Source organism: Octodon degus, unplaced genomic scaffold (genome assembly GCF_000260255.1).
Source record: "Octodon degus isolate 3935 unplaced genomic scaffold, OctDeg1.0 scaffold00062, whole genome shotgun sequence".
NCBI lineage: Eukaryota > Metazoa > Chordata > Mammalia > Rodentia > Octodontidae > Octodon > Octodon degus.
The window spans coordinates 1048036-1066743 of NW_004524638.1; the positions used below are offsets into that span (position 1 = coordinate 1048036).

Below are 18708 nucleotides of genomic sequence, written 5' to 3' on the forward strand. Positions count from 1 at the left end.
GATTCTGAAGGTCAAGTAGCCAGTAAATAACAGTTGGCATTGGAGCCAAATTGTATCTGGCTCCAAAAACTACCTGCCATCCATCATTCTACAAGTCTCACTCTTATGATCTGAATATACCCTAAGTTTCTACTTCCACCCTGTTTTTCTTTCTTTCTTTCTTTCTTTCTTTCTTTCTTTCTTTCTTTCTTCTTTCTTTCTTTCTTTGGTTTTTGGCAGTACCGGGGATTAAACTCAGGACCCTGCATTTGCCAGGCAAATGCTTCTTCTACTGAGCTATCTCCCCAGCCCCTCCACCCTGTTTTTGACTAAGTCAATCTTAGAAGATATGTGCATTGCATATGGTGCATGTGTATGTATGTGGTTGTCATTAGGTATATGCTAGTGAAGTGTGCGTACAAATGTATATGTGTCAGCCTGTGGTGTGTTTATATGCCCTCTCTTCCCTGATAATATATGGGTCGCTGGCTCACTAGAGCCATTTAGAATTTTTTTTATGACAGTGCCAGGAAATGCCCATAATCCCCTCCAGCCCAATCATGTAAGTCCCATCCTAGCAGTCTCTGTTCAGTACCTGGGTGTCCTATCATGATGATTGCTTGCATGGACAAAAGGAGAGCTAGGCAATGTCTCCTGCCTGCCCAGTGATGATGCAATCAATCATTTGATTTAATTCCACTTAGAATGTTGAGACCTGAAGGAAAGGAGCCCAGAGCAGCCTGGGCTAACAGCCAGGAAGCTGAGTTTACTGCGTCACAACTGGCCCAGCCAGCACTCCTCTTAGATTCTGTTCTCTGCATCCACAGAACAAGAATTCTCATCTAATCCTAGGATTTGGTTTCTTCTAGTTTCTTAACTTTCACATTGGGGTGCAAACTAAGGGCTATGCCCTTTTTCATGCATACAAGAAGGCACACAAAAGCCCTCAAGAAGAACTCACTACATTTAATTTTACTTTTAAATCATTTTACTTCTGTTATTCAAGTAGAGAGGCAGCCCACCAAGATGTTCGCTATGTTCCCTGATTCATCCAGGCAGTAGCATAAGCGCCTGTCTGGCATCCAGGAACAGGTCTGTTGATTACTAATTTAGTGACTTCAACTTGAAAATAAGGTGCTACTGTTGGAGACAGGAAGCAAGGGGCTCAAGTGCTCAAGAGCATGGAATCCATCAGTATCATAATAGGCCAACAGGCTCAGTACAAACATTGCAAAGATTATAGCAGTACTGTGTAGTAGAGGGAGTGGAATGATCCAAGAGAATCAAGGAAGACTTCCAAGAAAGTGAAATTTAACAGAGGTCTATACTAGAAGTAAAGTTAGGAATGCGGGAAAGAGACCCAGAGAAAAGGAAGACCAAGCCCACTTTCTTAGCTTAGCTTCCTACTGCTAATGACCACAATGCAGGCTTCTCTTTCCCCACAAAAAAATTTAATATGAAATTCCTCCTCCCTAAAAACAACTGAAACATTGGATATTGGCCTTTAAAAGGATGGTATGTTTTCAGAGCTTACTGATTCTGTGAGAGTCTGCCTAATATCTAGTTGACCACCTTCAATCTTGGTGTACTGAAAATTACAGGCAAATTTTTCTACACTTGTTTTTAGTGATTTCAACATTAGATTCTGGTTTGATGATGACTGGACTTAGCAAGCATAGGGTGGAAGATAGGGAAGATTTTAGAAATGTCCCTAAAGATAAGCTGCATTCTTCTTGTCACAGGGCTTCTCCTGACTCCAACTTTCCTCAGCCCTGCCTCTCAATACAGCAGCTCAGGTCAGCCAGAAAGAGATTTTCTGGTCTTTCACCCTGTTCAGAGAAGCAAGTTGATTTGAAGTCTTCCAGGGACTGTTGTGTAGATTAAGCAGGCAATGAGCTCTATTCACTTTGAGTGATTATCCTTCCTGTCCCTGGATTTCCCCAGATAAACTTGAGCGGAAGAGGTAAAGGGAGAAGAGGCTCCCACAGAATTACAGATCTCAAAAGGTACTTTTTGGTTAGCAAGCAAATAACAGATAAGCTTTAGTGACTACAGAGCAGTAACTGGTGAAACTTTTATAAAACTAGTTGTGCTCTTTTTCATTGAGAATTGATTAGTTGTTTGCACATCTTAAGATTGTAGCCTGACAAACAGGAACCAACAAATGTCAATGCAGTATTTTAGATATGCAATAGTAAATGTATGAATTTTGGATGGGTGAAAATAGTAGAAAAGAGAAATAGTAAAAATATGAATCTTTTCTTTTACTCATTCCTCCAATTTCAAAACAAATAACTGAGTATTATTTGATAAGAATCCTTGCGCCCACTTTGCATATGACTGGAATAAAACCAACCACTGTAACATACCTCCAATGAGTTACATCAACAAGTGTCCCCTTTTTTGTCACCTGAAACATCTGTTATTTCAGTCCAATGCAATTTATATCTATGTGGTATTTTTTTCTTTCCAAACAAAGCTACATTTCCATATGAATAGTTATTTATTACCCTTTTTCCAGCTATTTGAACCACATGGCATGATCTATCAGGGTTTCTGCTCTGCATAAACAAAGGTGCATAGTGTCTCTCCATTGATTTAGTCCCAACCACAGCAAAAACACCTAAGATTTTTGTTGGTTTTGAACCCCATGATCTTAGCTATTTGTGTGTGAGCTTATTTTTACTTCATCTAGTGTTAGAAAGAAATTCCCATGGCTTATCCAAGGGAAGTGTCCAATCCTGACACAATGTTTTTGTAAAGTCTCTCATTTGTCTAGGGTCATTAAACTACTGTTGTGAGGCCCAGGTTATGAATGACTAGATTTAATGATGTGCTTCCCATTTTGTGGCTGTTAATCTCAGTCCTTCAAAGGGTTTCTTCACACCATGAGATGTCAGTGCTTTGGACATATCAGGAATACTTCAAACTACTCGGGATTTCATATTCGAGGAGTACTTAAGTGTAGCAGCGTTAAGTGACAAACTAAAAAACATTCGTTCAGAAAGATAAAAGCTCAGAAAAACTATGTGAATCAGACAATAGAAAAGTATGAATTAGAAAGGTTAAAAGATATCATCAAAGGCACATACTCCCAAAGATAGGACAGCTTGATTCTAACTGACTGCTGCTCTTTCTCTCAAATTTGCCCTGCCTGTCACAACTGGCAAACACTGAGAAGGGATGAGTTCTTTAGGTTTAGTAACTTATACATCCATTGGAAAAAAATTTAAGAAAAGCATTAATAACTAAACATTATTTTATTGGGTAATAAGAATCTAAAATATTCATCCTGATACATTTAAAACAACAAACCTGAGCAATTCAGCATCAACTAAATGTATAATATGTCTCACACATTTGGTGTGAGTCAGCTTTCTGTCTCTCTGACAGAATACCTGAGAAAAACATCATAAAGTAAGATATATTTATGTTGGTTTTTGCTTTGCTTTGTTTTTGTATCTTAGGGAAGAATCTGCAGGGTGTTAGGATCTCACCAGTAGATCGGACTGGTAGTGATCCTCCTGTTTACAGCCTCCCAAGATCTGGGATTACAGGCACGCACCACCACGCCCAGGTTCAATTGCCATCTCAGCTCACCCTAGGAGCAAGGCCGGCATGGCAGGCCCAGAGATCGAACCCCAGCCCCTACACCTGCTTACAGGCCCTTTAAACCACTGAGTTATTTGGCTGGCCCTAGAAATATTTATTTTGGCTAATAGTTTCAGAGGTTTCAATCCATGGTTGACTAGTTCATTTTTAAGACTATAGCAAAGCAGAAGCATCATAGCATAGAAAAGTTGGTGACTTCATTACAGCGAGGAAGCAAAGACACAAACAGGCAAGCTGAGACAGTGGGTTATCCCAAGGGATGACCCTATGAGCCACCCCTTCAGCTAGCTCCCACCTCCTCAATTTCACTGCCTCCCAATAAGCCATTAAATTATGAATCCGCCCATGGGACAATCCATCCAAGAAGTTAGATCCCTTGTTATCCAATCATCTTCCAAAAGATTCACCTCTACTATTACTATACTAGGAGCCAAACCTCCAACCTATGACACTTTGAGGGGTATGTCAGATATAAATCAATTTTTTAAATTTATTTTTACCAATTTTGCATGCTTATATATATGTGGTAATTTGAACAACTAATTCGGGGCCAAGGAGATAGCTCAGTGGCATGAGTGCCTGCCTGCCAAGCGTAAGGTCTTGTGTTAGGTCTCTGGTATAAATAAATAAATAAATAAATAAGCAAACAACTAATTTGAAGACAACAATATGCAATGTAACACCCACTGTTGAATTCCTACCATCTTGTTTAGTGAATTTTTGTAATGTGTTTTTACTATGTTTTATTCTCTTTTAAAAAATAAGCAATACAATAAAATAAATGATCTATAAAACATAAATAAATCATTATGTGCCAAGTGAGTTACTTCTGAGCCACAAAAGAGTAAAAGTTAAGGTGACTCTTACAATTGAATTTGTCCAAATTTCTATTAAGAAAACACACAGACATACATGTTTCCATGCTTATATGGACTTCAATCATTGATGCTTCTAAAAATCCTACACCTCTGATGTTCACTAGCACCTTAGAAACCTGGGCCTTATACACGTTATATATTTGCATGCTTACTTCCTTAAAACTCTCCAGGGGGTGGGCCCAGTGTCCTCCAAAGTCGGCAGGGCAGTGGCCTCCTCTCCAGCCACAGTCTATGAGATTTAGGCCCAGGCATTTTGGCAATGGGGCTTCTTGAGTCGCACCTAGCCTTTGCTCCTGGAAACCGTGAATACTGCAGCATCTCTGTCCCCATGAGTCCATACGAATCTGGAATCCTTCCTCCCTCTCTAGGCCAGACTTCACAGCAGTGTTTATAGCACCCAGGCCCCCAGATGAAGTCAGGACTGAGGTATGTGACTCTCCTCCACACATTACTAGAGATGTGCTAATGAAAAAGTGAAATACTCCTGCTTAAGTTAGGCTAGGGCAGTGGTGGCGAGCCTATGGCATGCACGCTACAGCAGACATGCACAGCCCTCTCTGCTGGCACGAAAGCCAAGTTGGCCCAGCAGCTGGGCATTCAATTTTAATTACAGAGTGATAAATAAGTAGGTTTTGGAGTACAATTTGGGCCCTCTTTTTTTTATTTTAGGGAAGGGTCTACAGGGTATTCAGGGTCTCACTACTAGATCAGACTCATAGTGATCCACCTGTTTACATCCTCCCAAGAGCTGGGATTAAAGGCATGCACTACCACACCCAGTCTTGGTCCCTCAATCTCTAAAAGTTTCACCATCACTGGACTAGAGTTTGGTCACATAAAAGTCTCAGAGTTACCACTTTTTACACTGTGGCGTCTGAAGCCCTAGCAGTCAACAATAAGAAATAGTTATAACGGAGCAATCTCTGAATTTCAAAAATCCGACGAAGACCTCACATTGATGAGGATTGTAGGGCTGGTTCTTTCTCTTGGTTGGAATATTAACTGTTGTGTTGGTGCCCTTTATTTCATGCCAATCAAAAACCTAGGCATTTAGATTGAATATCAAGAAAATAAGGTATATTTTATTTAATGCACCTTGACAATCGGATTGTTTCTAAGTTTGGGGTCCACTCAGAAAAGAACAAGAAAAATAAAGGAACTTTGGTAGTACTAGAAATGTTGCTGTAGAGGAAATCTTCACACAGAGATGCTCAGTCCTCCACCCAACTAGTTATTCATTCTATGCATGATTTTATGAATCTAGAAAATGTGCCATGTGGAGAAGAAACTCAGGCATGGCTAAGCCTCAGCACCTGACCTCAATGAGACAGAGTTCAAGGGGAAACAAGAAATCATAATTGGGCAATCACAGTAAGTCACAGCAAGGGTGCTGAAGGCAAGAACAGGATTAGAGTGGAATTCCTGGAGGAAGTGGTGGCTGCATCAGTTTTTAAAGTAGCACCAAGACATGTATCCAGGTGCTGTGTTATGATGCATAAACTGCAGTGGCACAGTGATTGCTGAGCAGGTCGGATTGTGTCCACAGTCTGAGCTCCTGGACAGGTTCAAATATCTTTTCCATCAGGTCTGATATTTTCTGCAGTACTTCACACAGGACATGGACAAACTAGAAAGTACTGTGTGGTATAGAAGAGCCATTGTGGACTATTTGGAGAACTCAGAGCTATTCACCCAGGGAAGAAAAGTCACAATGCTAGGAGGTGGCCATGTGGAGGGGAAATAAATGGGCTTTATTCAGGCCTCCGAAACTGGCCCAGCAGGAAGCGATGAGAGAAAATTCCAGAGCACTGTTTTCTGGAAGATTTCCCCACTGAACACACAGAAGCAATTTAAACTGAAAGTGAATTTTCCTATCAAAAATCTTGAACAACACAGAGCTTAAAAGTCTTAATCTTGCAGAACTTATCAATACCTTTATCTCAGTAATGTGTGCTATGAATCCCATCAGAAGAGTATAAGAATTTGTTCATTTAATAAATGTGTATTAAGTGGCTACAAAGCATCAGACATTTGGTACAGTTTGGGTAACAAAGAAGCAAAAAGGATTAAAACCTTGTGTCAAGGAGACTGGTGACAAGGAACAGCAGGAACCAAATCATGAAGCCACATATCTTAAACTGATATGCAGAATTTGAAGTAAAGCATCCTACCACTCTTATGAAAGAGTTAGGAGGATCCAGCAATGAAATTGGGCCCATCAATGCAGGAACTACGTAAGTTGATTCATAGTATCTACAAGGACGCTCTTGGAAGTGTTTTGAAATTAGAATATGTGATTGCATATGAGTGGTAGAGCATTTTTTAATTCAAAAAAGAACAGATTGTGTCTAAGATTTGAACTGAAAATCTTGCTGGGAAGAATTTACTCCCTGTGGTAAACTCTTTAATTCATATCAAGGTTTGTGACCATCAGTGTAGTGGTAGGACCTGTAGGAAGAAGTAGGACTTCAGTGCGTACCTAGATGAAAGATGAACCCCAGGCAAAGTCTTATTTACTAAGCAAATGATGGCTCTGAGGGTCCCTGACATCCCACCCAATTCGACTGCAGTTTATAAAGAGTGCTCTGATTATAGCCTTCCCTGGAGCTCTTAGCTTCTCAGGCAAGACCCTATCTCTTCAGAGCCTGGGCTTCTGAATGGACTGTGGTCATCATTTGGGTTTTGATTTGTCTTCTACACTGATGAGGGAGGAGGTGACTTCTGAAATACGCAAGAACATGGATCTCACTTAGGCTAGATCTAGGCACTGCAGCATCTTTTCATGGAGAAAATATCCTGGGAGAGCCCCTCAACCACAAACTTTGGCAACTCCGCTGCTACATCCTGGCATCCAAGTATCTAAAACACCAAAGTAAGTAAATGACATTATTTGTTTGTAATGTTATAAACTATATTTATTGCATGATGTCATCTCCAAATTAGTTGTTTAGGTTACTAGATATAAACATGCAAAATTGGTTTAAAAAAGCAAAACAGCATGCATATTGACTTTTGTATATAAATATAATATATGCTTCAAGTATACATTAAAATGGGTATTTGAGCATATGCATTCAATTATAGGTTATATGGTATTTATTTATTATATTATTATCAAATATTCTCATGACATTTTTCATTCCCTTCCATTTCAATCACTTGCTTTTCTTATTCTCCAGTCAACTGTTTAGGCGACTGAGCTGTCTCAGCAGTGTGCAGTTTGATTTAAGTCTGGAATCATGTTTGAAAGCATAACCTATTCTTTTAGCTGATCCAATCTAGCTCAACATTGGTTCTATTCTATTAAAAGAGAAGTTCCATTCTATTAAAGATAGATCCAATGTGACTGTATAAACAAAGCAGACACCTTACGCATTTCCAGGGACGTCTTCAGAATGACCACTGTGACCATCAGCATGTGGACTTTTGGTGTTGGCAGAATCATTCCATTACGCTGAGCACATAAGCAAACCACAGTCCTCACTGCTGCGGGGCAGCAGGATGTCACAAGTCACCCTACACTGTGGTCACGCCTCCAGACCCATGTCCTTTGCACAGCATTGAGAGTTTCCATGAAAGCAGATGCCTTCCCAATGGCCCCTCCTAATTTCTATTTGTGTGCCTGCTAGGTTTCATGCTGAGCTTTTTTGAGGTTTTAGACCCTAAAAAGGTGAGATGGATGCTAGAGAAACTCCTGGTCAAACAGGACATTTAGTAGTCATGTGAACTTGACAGGACAAATGAAAAGAAAAAAAAATCACTCATATTTAATCACCTTCCTACAATGCTAGGGATATAACTATGTGGGATAAAAATAACTTGTTGGACAAGAAGAGATGGTGCTACCACCATACCATTGAGGCCTGATGATATTTTCCCCAGAAGATAGCTATATGCTATCAGCAGTAATGAAGAACAGGGAGCTGCAATAGTCGACCTTCTGTGTCTGATTTATTTCACTGAGCATCATGGTCTCAAGATGCATCCATATTCCTACAAATGACTCAAGTTTGTCTTTCTTCATGGCTGAGTAGTACTCCATTTTATATGTGTACCACATTTTATGTATCTGTGCATCAGTTGGTGGACATATAGGCCATTTCTACAAGTAAGCTTTTTGTGAATTGTGCTTCTATAAACCCAGGTCTGCATGTGTCACTGTGATACAAAGACATTCATTCTTTCAGGAAGATATTCAGCAGAGGAACAGCTGGGTCAGCTGCAATTTCTATTTAGTTTTTTGAGGAATCTCCTTACTGATTTCCTTTGTAGTTGTACTAGTTTACTTTCCTACCTCCGGTGTAGATGGCAAACATGCTAATCTGGTGTATGGAATGTTAACAAAAAGAACAGGGGGTGATTCCAATCCGTTCTCCATTGAAGCAACTTAGTAGAATGCACTGAGGAGTAGGGCCGCTCTAGCAGGAGCTGGATTCATGGGTCTCTACCCCGTAGGAACGGTCAGTGCCGGCAGAATCCTTTCTGAGTCAACTCCCACGACAAAGCACAGACAACCAGGAAACGTCATATATTCCTAGGTTACACGTGTTCCCTACAGATTGGATGGGAGCACAGTCCCTGGCAACGGTAGTTCGCATCAGTATAATAACATGTAAGGGCAAATATACCTGATACAAGGGATTATTTTGTTCCAAGACTGTAAACACTCCTATTCCAAAATATGTCCTGAAATAATAGTTATATCAGTGAGTTGCAGGGGTGGCTGCTGCTGCTGCTACTGCTGCTGTGATTTAACTAAATCAGCCTTTAAAATATTTTTGAAATTCCCCTGTGAAATCCAAAGTTTGTAGAGCCGCTGAAAGCACAAGACTGACAGAATGGATAGCTCCATGTAATTCCAAGAAGGAAAACTGTAAGGGAATTAAAGTTACAGAAAGTGAGAGGGGACCAAATGACAAGTGTACAGCAATTCTCATCTCGCGATGTTAGCTTCCAGCTCTAGGGCTCTGGAGTGCACGCCGGCTCCCAGTCAGACTGCATGCTCAGAGAGAGTCCTAGGTCCCCTCCAAGACACAAACCTAAGCTTGGCACTTTTAAAGCTGTGTGGAAAGAATTTCTGCCCAAGAAACCAGTGAGAAATCCACCAAGTGGCTGCCAGTCTGGCTTCCTTTGCTTTAATGGGTGTCGCACAGTCATATCTCCTCCCAAGAACCCAAGCCCTCTGGCCCTGTGTGGATCTTGCTGTTCGATTTTCCACAACATTGGGCCCTGCTTCCTCCTCTCGGCATCAGTCCTTGCCTCTCACCCTGCCCTGCCCCTAACATCTATCTTGTTCTCTGTGGTAGTCTCCTTGGCTCTTAGAGCTGAAATCAACCATTTCAATGCTCTAAGAATTTATATTTTTCTATTTTGTATGAGCACACTTGATGTCATCCTTTGTCCCGGGGCTAGAGAAGAAAATGCCTGTAAAAGTTACCAGTGATGAGACCTTCCTGTAGAATTTTCCAGACAACTCAAATTTAGATTCCTAGTCCCATAAAGGCTGAAAGGAAGGGCCCAAGAGCTCCATAAGTTGAATCCTTTACTGCAGAGAGATCAAACTTGCTCGGTTCTGGCCGATCCTCAGCGCATCTTATTTAGCTCAAATATGATGAAAGCTCTCGACAAAGTCTCTCCAAGGCTATTGGTACATAAAGGATGCAGGTAGGACGATCTACAAGGTCCTCCACTTCCTCACAGGCTGCCATGTGATAATCATATAATCATTTTTTTATTAATTTTAATGAGAAATAAGTAGCAATGAGACAGTTCCAAAACAGGTCAGTAGGACAGTTGTAATAATTAACACATTGCATATTGTCTTTGTAGTAGTTATTCAGAGGACAAGATGCAGACACGATATCTTGTCTAAACACTATTAGTACAAATCTTTCTTCTCATTGAACTAAGAGCAAGTAGCTGTAAATCTATACTAACTATTTTGTATATACAGACATATCATTTTGGTCTAGCCTGGGTTTTCACACAGCAAAACGAAGCAGTTGTACGTATTGTGTACAGAGGTAGTGGGTTTTCACTTCCTCATTGTTAGATATGTTATCCTCTGTCTTCCCTCTAGGAAATCTCAGGGCAATGGAGTAGCTTCTCTCCCTGCTCTCGTCAGATCTTTGTTTGTCACAGGAGCTGTCTCAAACTGTGGCTATGAATGAGTATTGCATTGGCTAGAGTCAGCCAGTTGATCACCGGGAGACGGATCTCCCTGCCAAGCCTGATGGGTCCTGATAAGCCAATGCAATTTCTGCATCCATCTATCCAAATCCAATTACCGCTCATGACAGCTGTGCCTTTCCTTACCTCATATTGTGTAACCTTGTGAAAGAGTGGGAGACTGGAATGCTTGCATTTTTTTTTTGCCTAAAGGAAATTATGTACATATATCTATATGAGTATATAGATATATAAAGCGCTACACTGCAGAGGGGCAGATTTGAGATGCAAAAATTGAATAACATTCATCAGGTTTGAGGAGCAGATCCTGGCACATCTGACTTTTCAGGCTGTGAGGAATGCTTAAAACGAAAATGCAAGCTAAGAGACAGCCACGTCTCCCACCACTCTTAAAGAAAAGAGCACGTGAAAATGTGAAATCTACAGTGGGAGATGATCATCTTTGTGGGCCGTTTGGATACATTTATTTTCTCTCACTTCTTTGGTTCTCTTTCTCTCATACCTGGGACATGCCTGGTTAGAGAAAGGGTTATGACTAAATATTTCAAAGACAGCAACTCTCCTAATGGTTCAACCAAAGGAATTAACTCAGTGCACCTACGTAGAGGGAACATGTCCCTCTTAATGTGATACTTTGCCAGGTTGTGTTTCTCTGACCCAAATTCTAACTGATCGAATTTTGTAGGTTTCACTCAATACAATTGCATGGAATGCTATTACTGTGTGCAAAGCAGTGTGATCTAAAAACATTGCATTTCTTTTTTTTTTTAATCCAAAGGGGACTAGCAGGTTTATTGTGTTTGCATGTGCTTTCCCCCTAGACTCTGGCTGCCCTAACAAGAAATTCAATAAATCTGCTTCCAAACCATCTTGCACAAGCTTTGCATGTCCAGTCTGGGCCTGAGGAAATTAACAAGAGAATAGAACATACCATCGACTTGCGGAGTGGCGATAAATTGAGAAGAGAGCATATCAAGCCATTCTCACTGATGTTTAAAGACTCCAGCCTGGAGCACAAGGTAGAGCTGAGTCTCCACACTGGCTCTTTTTCTGAAGTTAATGATTGTAAATGTTCTTGGGGACAGAGAGAGCCCCCAGTGTATGTGGTTCGAGTTTGTCTGCTGTCTGATCTTGTGTGGTTTGGTACTGTCTTTTCTTATTCGCTTGTAAAATCATTAATAGAACAAAGACCATGCAAGGAGATGCTGTGGTAAAAGAGAAACACAGCTCCACTCTTGACTAAAAGAACGAGGGGTCCACAGTGAGCATCCATAGAGTTTCTTCCACCTGGGGATTATTAAACTCATTGATATTACTGTCCACTTGCCTTTGCTTTCAGGTGAATTCACATGGTTTGCAATCTTTGCAAAATAATAATAAGAAGCACCAGGGACCAGGGAGATGGCTCAGTAGAATAAGCGCTTCCCTGGCAAGCGCAAGGGCCTCGGTTCAATCCCCAGTTCCACCAAAAAATAAAATAAAATAAAAGCCACCTAATGACTTGGTGTGAGCATCAGTGATAAACATTGCCTTTCTTGGGTTTAGATATCTGTTATCCAATTTCTGGCTCAGAAGCTCTGATCTAAGCTTAGGAGGGAGAAAATCAGTTATGGATGTGGAGGTTTGAAGTCACCTCCACTGTTTCCTTTCTAGGGGGGCCTTCAAAAGTGAAGCAACCTCTCTGAGCACGCAGTCCTTGCCACACAGCGAGGATAGTAGCATGCCTTCCCAGGTTATTTTGAAGTGCTCCAGAGCAATGTCTTGATCAGGTGAAGTGACAAATACAGTGTAGCATATTTACCACTTTTTCCGTGTTTTTAACCTGACCCAGTCCTGAATTGTAAACAAGGCTGGCAAGAAACGTCACTGTCTCCACTTAACTGGGCTGCTGCTTTACACTGAGGAAAATCATGGACAGACCTCTTTTGACTGAGCACAGGATGTGTTTGCTGTCCGCAGGAGCCTTGGGCAAAAACAGCAGGGAATTTGCAAACAAATTTCAGGAGTTTGATCCAATGCTCTGTAAAGCTTCAGTGAACAATTGTTTTGTGAGTTTGTTCAGCTGCCCTGGAGATTCTGCTTGCCTCAGTTTGGGGAATTCACACTTCGGTGCACAGGCACCACTCCCAATGAGTTTCTTAGATAACTACCTACAGATTGCAAACTCCACAATGAATGCCTTCACCTGCAATTCCCAATTCAAAACATATTGTGTCTATGAAGTAATTAAACTTTAGAAATATTTTGGCTTGCTCAATACACCCAAAACAGAGGGTGTTCTTTTCTTGCTCAAAAACAGGTCCACATTAAATGCCTTTTCTGGCCTGGTCATTCCATCAAAGGAGCTAGGACAATTAGCAAGGTGGCTTTGCAAAAATCTTCTCAATCAACCTATGTAGGTACTTGTGTCGAGAGTTAAACAAAGCCTTTTTGCTCATCTTGCTAACAATGCACTTGCCTCTCCAACAGACTAACACTGACAGACAGTAGCTCCTCTTGTCTTTTGTGCAGAACTGCCCATATTGCATCTGCAGCCATATGGTAGTGAAGCAAGACTGCACCTCTGGGAGGCGGGGCGCACCTGAGGTTGACCTCTATTACCAGGGCAGGTCCCCAAAAGGACATGGGACTTGTCCACTGATGGTTTATCTATGCACCTTCTAACATATGCTCCACATGACACGGGCTTCCCCACGGTGAGAGCCTTGGAGCACATCAGAAAACCCTTAGTCCCCTCATGCCATAGAGGTCGTCCTCAGTGACACTCGCTCTGAGTTTCCAGCGAGGGATTGAGTTATTGGTGAGCAGAGAATATACAGCAAATAACATAATGAATACTTACCAAGTGCAAGCACTATTTCTGTGATATCCATACAAATTGACAAGCACAACAGAAAGAAATGCTATTATGAGCCTTATCTTATATTTGATGGAGACAGAGAAATAATAATGACCCCCACCTCAAGTCGCACTGTTAGCCGGGTCCCTGGAATCTGGGTCCACTATGATGCTAGAGCAGAGCTCTTGTTCACTGGCTCTACCCGAAGCCCCCAAAACTTGCTCTCCCTAGCTCTTGAATGCAGACAGCAGTAAGACGTCCATTCTCACCCTTGCCAATTTTGGACAAGGTGAAGGGCAAAGGAAAGGAGAGAGGGCAGAGGTTTAGTAGAAAAGGGTCTTAAAGCTTTAGCATAGTAAAAGTGAGCCTCTTAAATCATAAGATTCCAGAATCCCAGAATGATATCAGCGTGCCGCCACCCTGGTACCAGGAGAAACATTACTATCCAATTTATGCAAAAAAATTTTGGGTTCTAAGAGTTAAGCAGAGATGATAGAGCTCAAGATCTGGCCATCTTATTTCATTGTCAACTAAGAGAGGCTCGTAACACAATGAGACTTCCAAGAGAAAACACACATACCTGTACACACACAAACACACATATACACATGCGCGCACATACGCACACACGTACACGCGCTTTATACCTCAGGGCAAGCATGAACAAGGAGGAAAAGAAAATCCAGTGCAGTGAGAAAACCCATGTGCCTATACCCTGATATTCACTAGGTGAAGGGGAAAAGTTCATGAAGAGTTAAACTGCCGATGAAATCTGCATGTTTGCTGCCTGAATTCACCCTCTGAATGTAATCTAGAGAAGTCAAAGTGGCACCAGGTTCACATCGCCACCTGGTGTCCAACGCGAGCAATTGCAAATCTCCCTGGAAAGAACTTGAGGTTTTGCAATTCCTCTGATAATACTGTGCATTCTGATTTCAAAGATGTTGCAGTGTGTACTCTATAAAAACTTTCACTTTTTAATTAGAAATGTGCATCTTAGAATTAGTTAAATGCATACATATTTACGATTATAAAACCTCTTTTCCCATTGCCCTACATGGCTTCTTGGGAACAAGTTGGGGCCATAAAGCTCGTTATCAAAAAAGAAAAAAGTGGAAATGAAATCAATTATTATGTCCTTACCATTTTGTAGGGAAGCAAAGGCTTCATTTCATTTGAACAATTGGATTATATGTGAATAAGGGAACTTCTTTGTTTCTCCACCTTCACAAGGGTTTACAAGGGAGAAAACAAATATTGAAATGTATAGGAATGTTACACAGACAGTTCTTGATCACGGCTAATAATAACTGACATATCTACTAACATGTCTTGTGAACAGGACTTTTACATACCTCACAATTCCAAGTACTTGCTGAATAATTAAGGAAATGAACAAAGGTTCAGGTTAAGGAAATTGAAGAATTCTGCCTAGGTGACTCTGGCTGGCCTCAGGTTAGTTTTTGCAAACTAAGATCCAAAAGATGTGAGTTACATTTGATCTCACCTTTCCAGTGGACTTTTGGGGTAAGTCTGATATTATGCTCACTCTCTGCCATGAAATTTTAAGTAGCCCATTCCTCCTTGCCAGCCCCCTCCAATAAATATTTCAGCTTGAACTGGAGAAAAGCACACCCATGACCTCTGTGGCTTAGCCAAGTTTGGACAACACGTTTTCATTTGTTTCTTCCTTGGATGTAAGATCAGGACTTTGGACAGCTCTGCATCTCAGCCAGCCACAGAGCTGACTATGAATTCTCCTTGACCCTGGTGATCTGAAGTGCTGGCTTTCCCAGAGCCATTATTAGTAACATCTTCTTGCACCCTCAAAACTCACCCTCAAAATTCATGTGACAAGTCAAAGGGCCAAAGGCCACTTCGGTATTAGGACTTCTCAACATTTTCACTTCTCAGCAACCATGTCAGTATTTTCTGAGCAGAACCCTGGGTCAAGGAAGGAGACCTAATTCAGCTGTCAAAGGCACCCTCAAAGTTCACAGATAATTACTTGCCCTTCTTTGCAGAGACATTTTCCCAAGGGCCTTACCAATCTCAGAGACAAGCTAAACTTGGAACTACAGTAAAAAGATGTAGAAAATGACATACTTGTCAAATGATAAAATCACATTGAATTTTTTATTAAAAAAATAAATTTTCACTGACGAAAGTTTATACCAAATGTATAAGGCAAAAAGAAGAAAATATTTTTCATATTTAAATTCAAGATAATGTCTGATAATATTTTGGCATCCGTCATGCTGGCCTTATATGAATGTGCATCTATGTGTTTATCAATTTTTGTAAAATGTACTTTTGTGCATAATGCTTTGCAATGTAGCATTAAGCATTCTTAGTTTACACTTTACTCACACTATTATTTAGCAAAATATTTTCAGTAACTGTATACTATTAGATTGCATGTTTTAACCATTGTGGCTTTTTTTCAGTTTTGCTTTGTTTTTGATTTTTTGAGGGTTTTTTTTTTTTTACTTTTTTTTTTACTATTATAAATCACAAACTATGTTGTGGTGGGCACTGTCATAGTTAAATCACATTCGTATTCATTATTTCTTTAGGATACAATTATAAGGAAACTAAAAGAGGCCCTACATTTTAAACCAGATGGAACCCCATCCCCTGCACCTGCCTACGCAGGTGCTTTAGTCCACCGAGCTATCTGGCTGGCCCTTATGTTTTGATTTCTAAATTTGTAATTTTTACATTTTTCTTAAAGACCTATTTTTTTATCATGATGTTCACCTGTCTTAATGAATTTTGAGCCTCTGTTGTCCAGTGAAGAACCCAGTTCTTTGTGGAATCAACTATCGGGGCACTTCCTTTACAAAGCACTTTTAAAAGGTGATGTTGCTCAGCCACTGGTCTCATTTCACTTTGAGGACTAGACTGTAGATTCAATTTAGGACAGAGATTTAATTAATTAAAATTATTCATGGAGGCTTATAAGGACAGAGAGACTTACTTGAAATCTTTATAGCTTTAGGAAAGCTTAATAAAATAAGAGCACCAATGTGAAATAAATTCATTACACTTAGTATTCTGAAAAAAGTTACCTCCTCAGAATGAATTTCTTCATAATGAATGGAAATTCATACATGTTTAATACTAACTCCAGATTTCTCAGTTACTTATGCCTTGTTGTAGGCAGTTATTTTTTATTTTTCAAAGATACTATAAAATAGTAATGAAAAGCAAAAAGTAGAAATGATACAGAATTTTGCTAAGCAAAATAATATGAATTTGATAATATTTGTTGTATTGCATAGTGTTGTCTTCTAATTAGTTGTTCTGATTACCAGATATATGCATGCAAAATAGGAAAAAGAAAGAAAAACGTTATAAGAAATTAAGAAGAGGGAAAAAAAAGAAAAAAGATGTCCAAACACTGCGTTATCTCCTTAGTGTGAGAACCCAAAAGAGGACATGGGCAGTTATTGGCCTAAGGTTTGAACCCAAACTACACCAATGAAGTTTAGATTTCCTTCCTTTCAAAGCTAATATTTTTCTTCTAGATTCTAAAACTTCTTCCTTTAAGAAAAGACTTCCTTCTCTCTTTATGAAAAAAATAGGCATAAAACTCTTTTCGATGTAGGCTAATAGATCTCAAATGTGACAATCACCTGAGGATCTTACTGAAATGGTGCTACTTGCCCAACTCTGCATCCAGACTTGGATTTTGCAAGGGCCAATGCATTTTGAGAAACACTCTTTACTCTGCTATTCCAAACTGTCAACTACCTCTTTTTATCCTTAGCTGAGCATGGGAGATTTGGGCTAGTCACTTCCCCCATGTGTTCAGTGATCAGTTCATATCAGAAGGCCCCCAGGTTCACACTTGAGCCCATATAGCCTTCCATGGCCTACGGAGGCTGTCTTTAGAGGGCTCACAGTGATCCTGGAGCAAGTAGACCTTGGGTGAAATCCCACATTGGAAATGAAAAAGTGGACATACAGGACTGTTGCTTAGCATACTGGTAATTAGTGGATATTGACAAGTTGATATCTCCCTGACATGCAAATGGACATCCCTGCACAAGTGCACAGTGTTATTTAACTCACAAAGGTTTAGGGTTTGTTAAAAGATGAAGAAGAACATTGGCTTTGTTATGGTTTGTATCTAGATGTCCCCCCAGATTGCATGAAGTCATTGAGACCAGCTTGTAGAGTTTGTGACTGAGTCACAGTCCCTAGCTAGGATTATGGGTATATTATACCTGTCCTGAAGTGGGTAGCCTGCACACACTGTAAGAGAGGAAAAGGGGCTTACTTATACCCCCACCGCACCCCACCTTTGCTCTTGCATTTCTGGCTTCCACCACCATGAACTGTTGTCCTCTGCCATATACCGCTGACTTGGAGCCAGCTGAGAATGAGCTGAAACGCCTACAAACTGTGAGCTAAATAAACCTTTCCTTCCTTAATTCTGGGTATCAGGTATTTTGTCTCAGCAATGAAAGAAAAATAACAAAAATGTCTGATTTATTCAGTAGGCACTACTTGAACCCCAATCCTTCCAGTCACTATCTAAGAAAAGCAGAACAAGGAACTAGAATTCACTGAAATTCTGATGATCATCTGCCCTTAGGCACTGCTGTGAAAATCAGATGACAAATTGTCCTATAATAAATGCTTCCATAAGCACAATAGTCCTTCTTTTCCCTTGTCAGATTACTTTTATGTCATTTCAATACTGAGTAAAGAAGGTTAAACCCATCACTTGAAAGAAATCACACTTTTTGAATTTTTTGAAGAAATTATTTTCATTTTTAAAGTAATTAGGGAAGGCCATATAATTGCACATTATATCCCAGGATACCAGAGTTCCATTCTTTATAAATGTAATCAAGTCCAGGCTTGTCATCCATTGTGAGGACCATTCCCATCAACACCTCCTAATCAGAGGGAGAGAATCGGTGTTGTTAAAATGGGTTAGCATCATTTGCTTGACCTTTCTCTAAGTAATTCATTAATACAAACTCCCCAGCATTACTTTTTCCAATAAGATGAAAGAGGGGCTTTCTCCAAAAGCATCCATTGTTTGATTATTATCAATGATTGTGTCTTTCTGTGAAAATAAGGAGACAAGGATTTGGGGTCCTTTTGTGCATGGATTTCTTTTTGCTCTGAAAGAACTGTCTTTCTCTCCACACTTCCTGGGATTGAGCAGTCCACTTGGCACAGCTCAAAGCATTT

The 18708-nt window shown here is 40.3% G+C and overlaps 1 protein-coding gene across 2 annotated transcripts in view; it reads left to right on the forward strand.

The window, feature by feature from the left end:
* Positions 1 to 18708, forward strand: part of Adcy8 (adenylate cyclase 8) — a 241015-nt gene that overhangs the window by 139513 nt on the left and 82794 nt on the right. For both annotated transcript variants that reach the window (XM_004634413.2, XM_012515414.2), the window contains exon 8: positions 11480 to 11677. In XM_004634413.2, coding sequence (XP_004634470.1) covers positions 11480 to 11677 — 198 coding nt within the window. The remainder of the gene's footprint in view (positions 1 to 11479; positions 11678 to 18708) is intronic.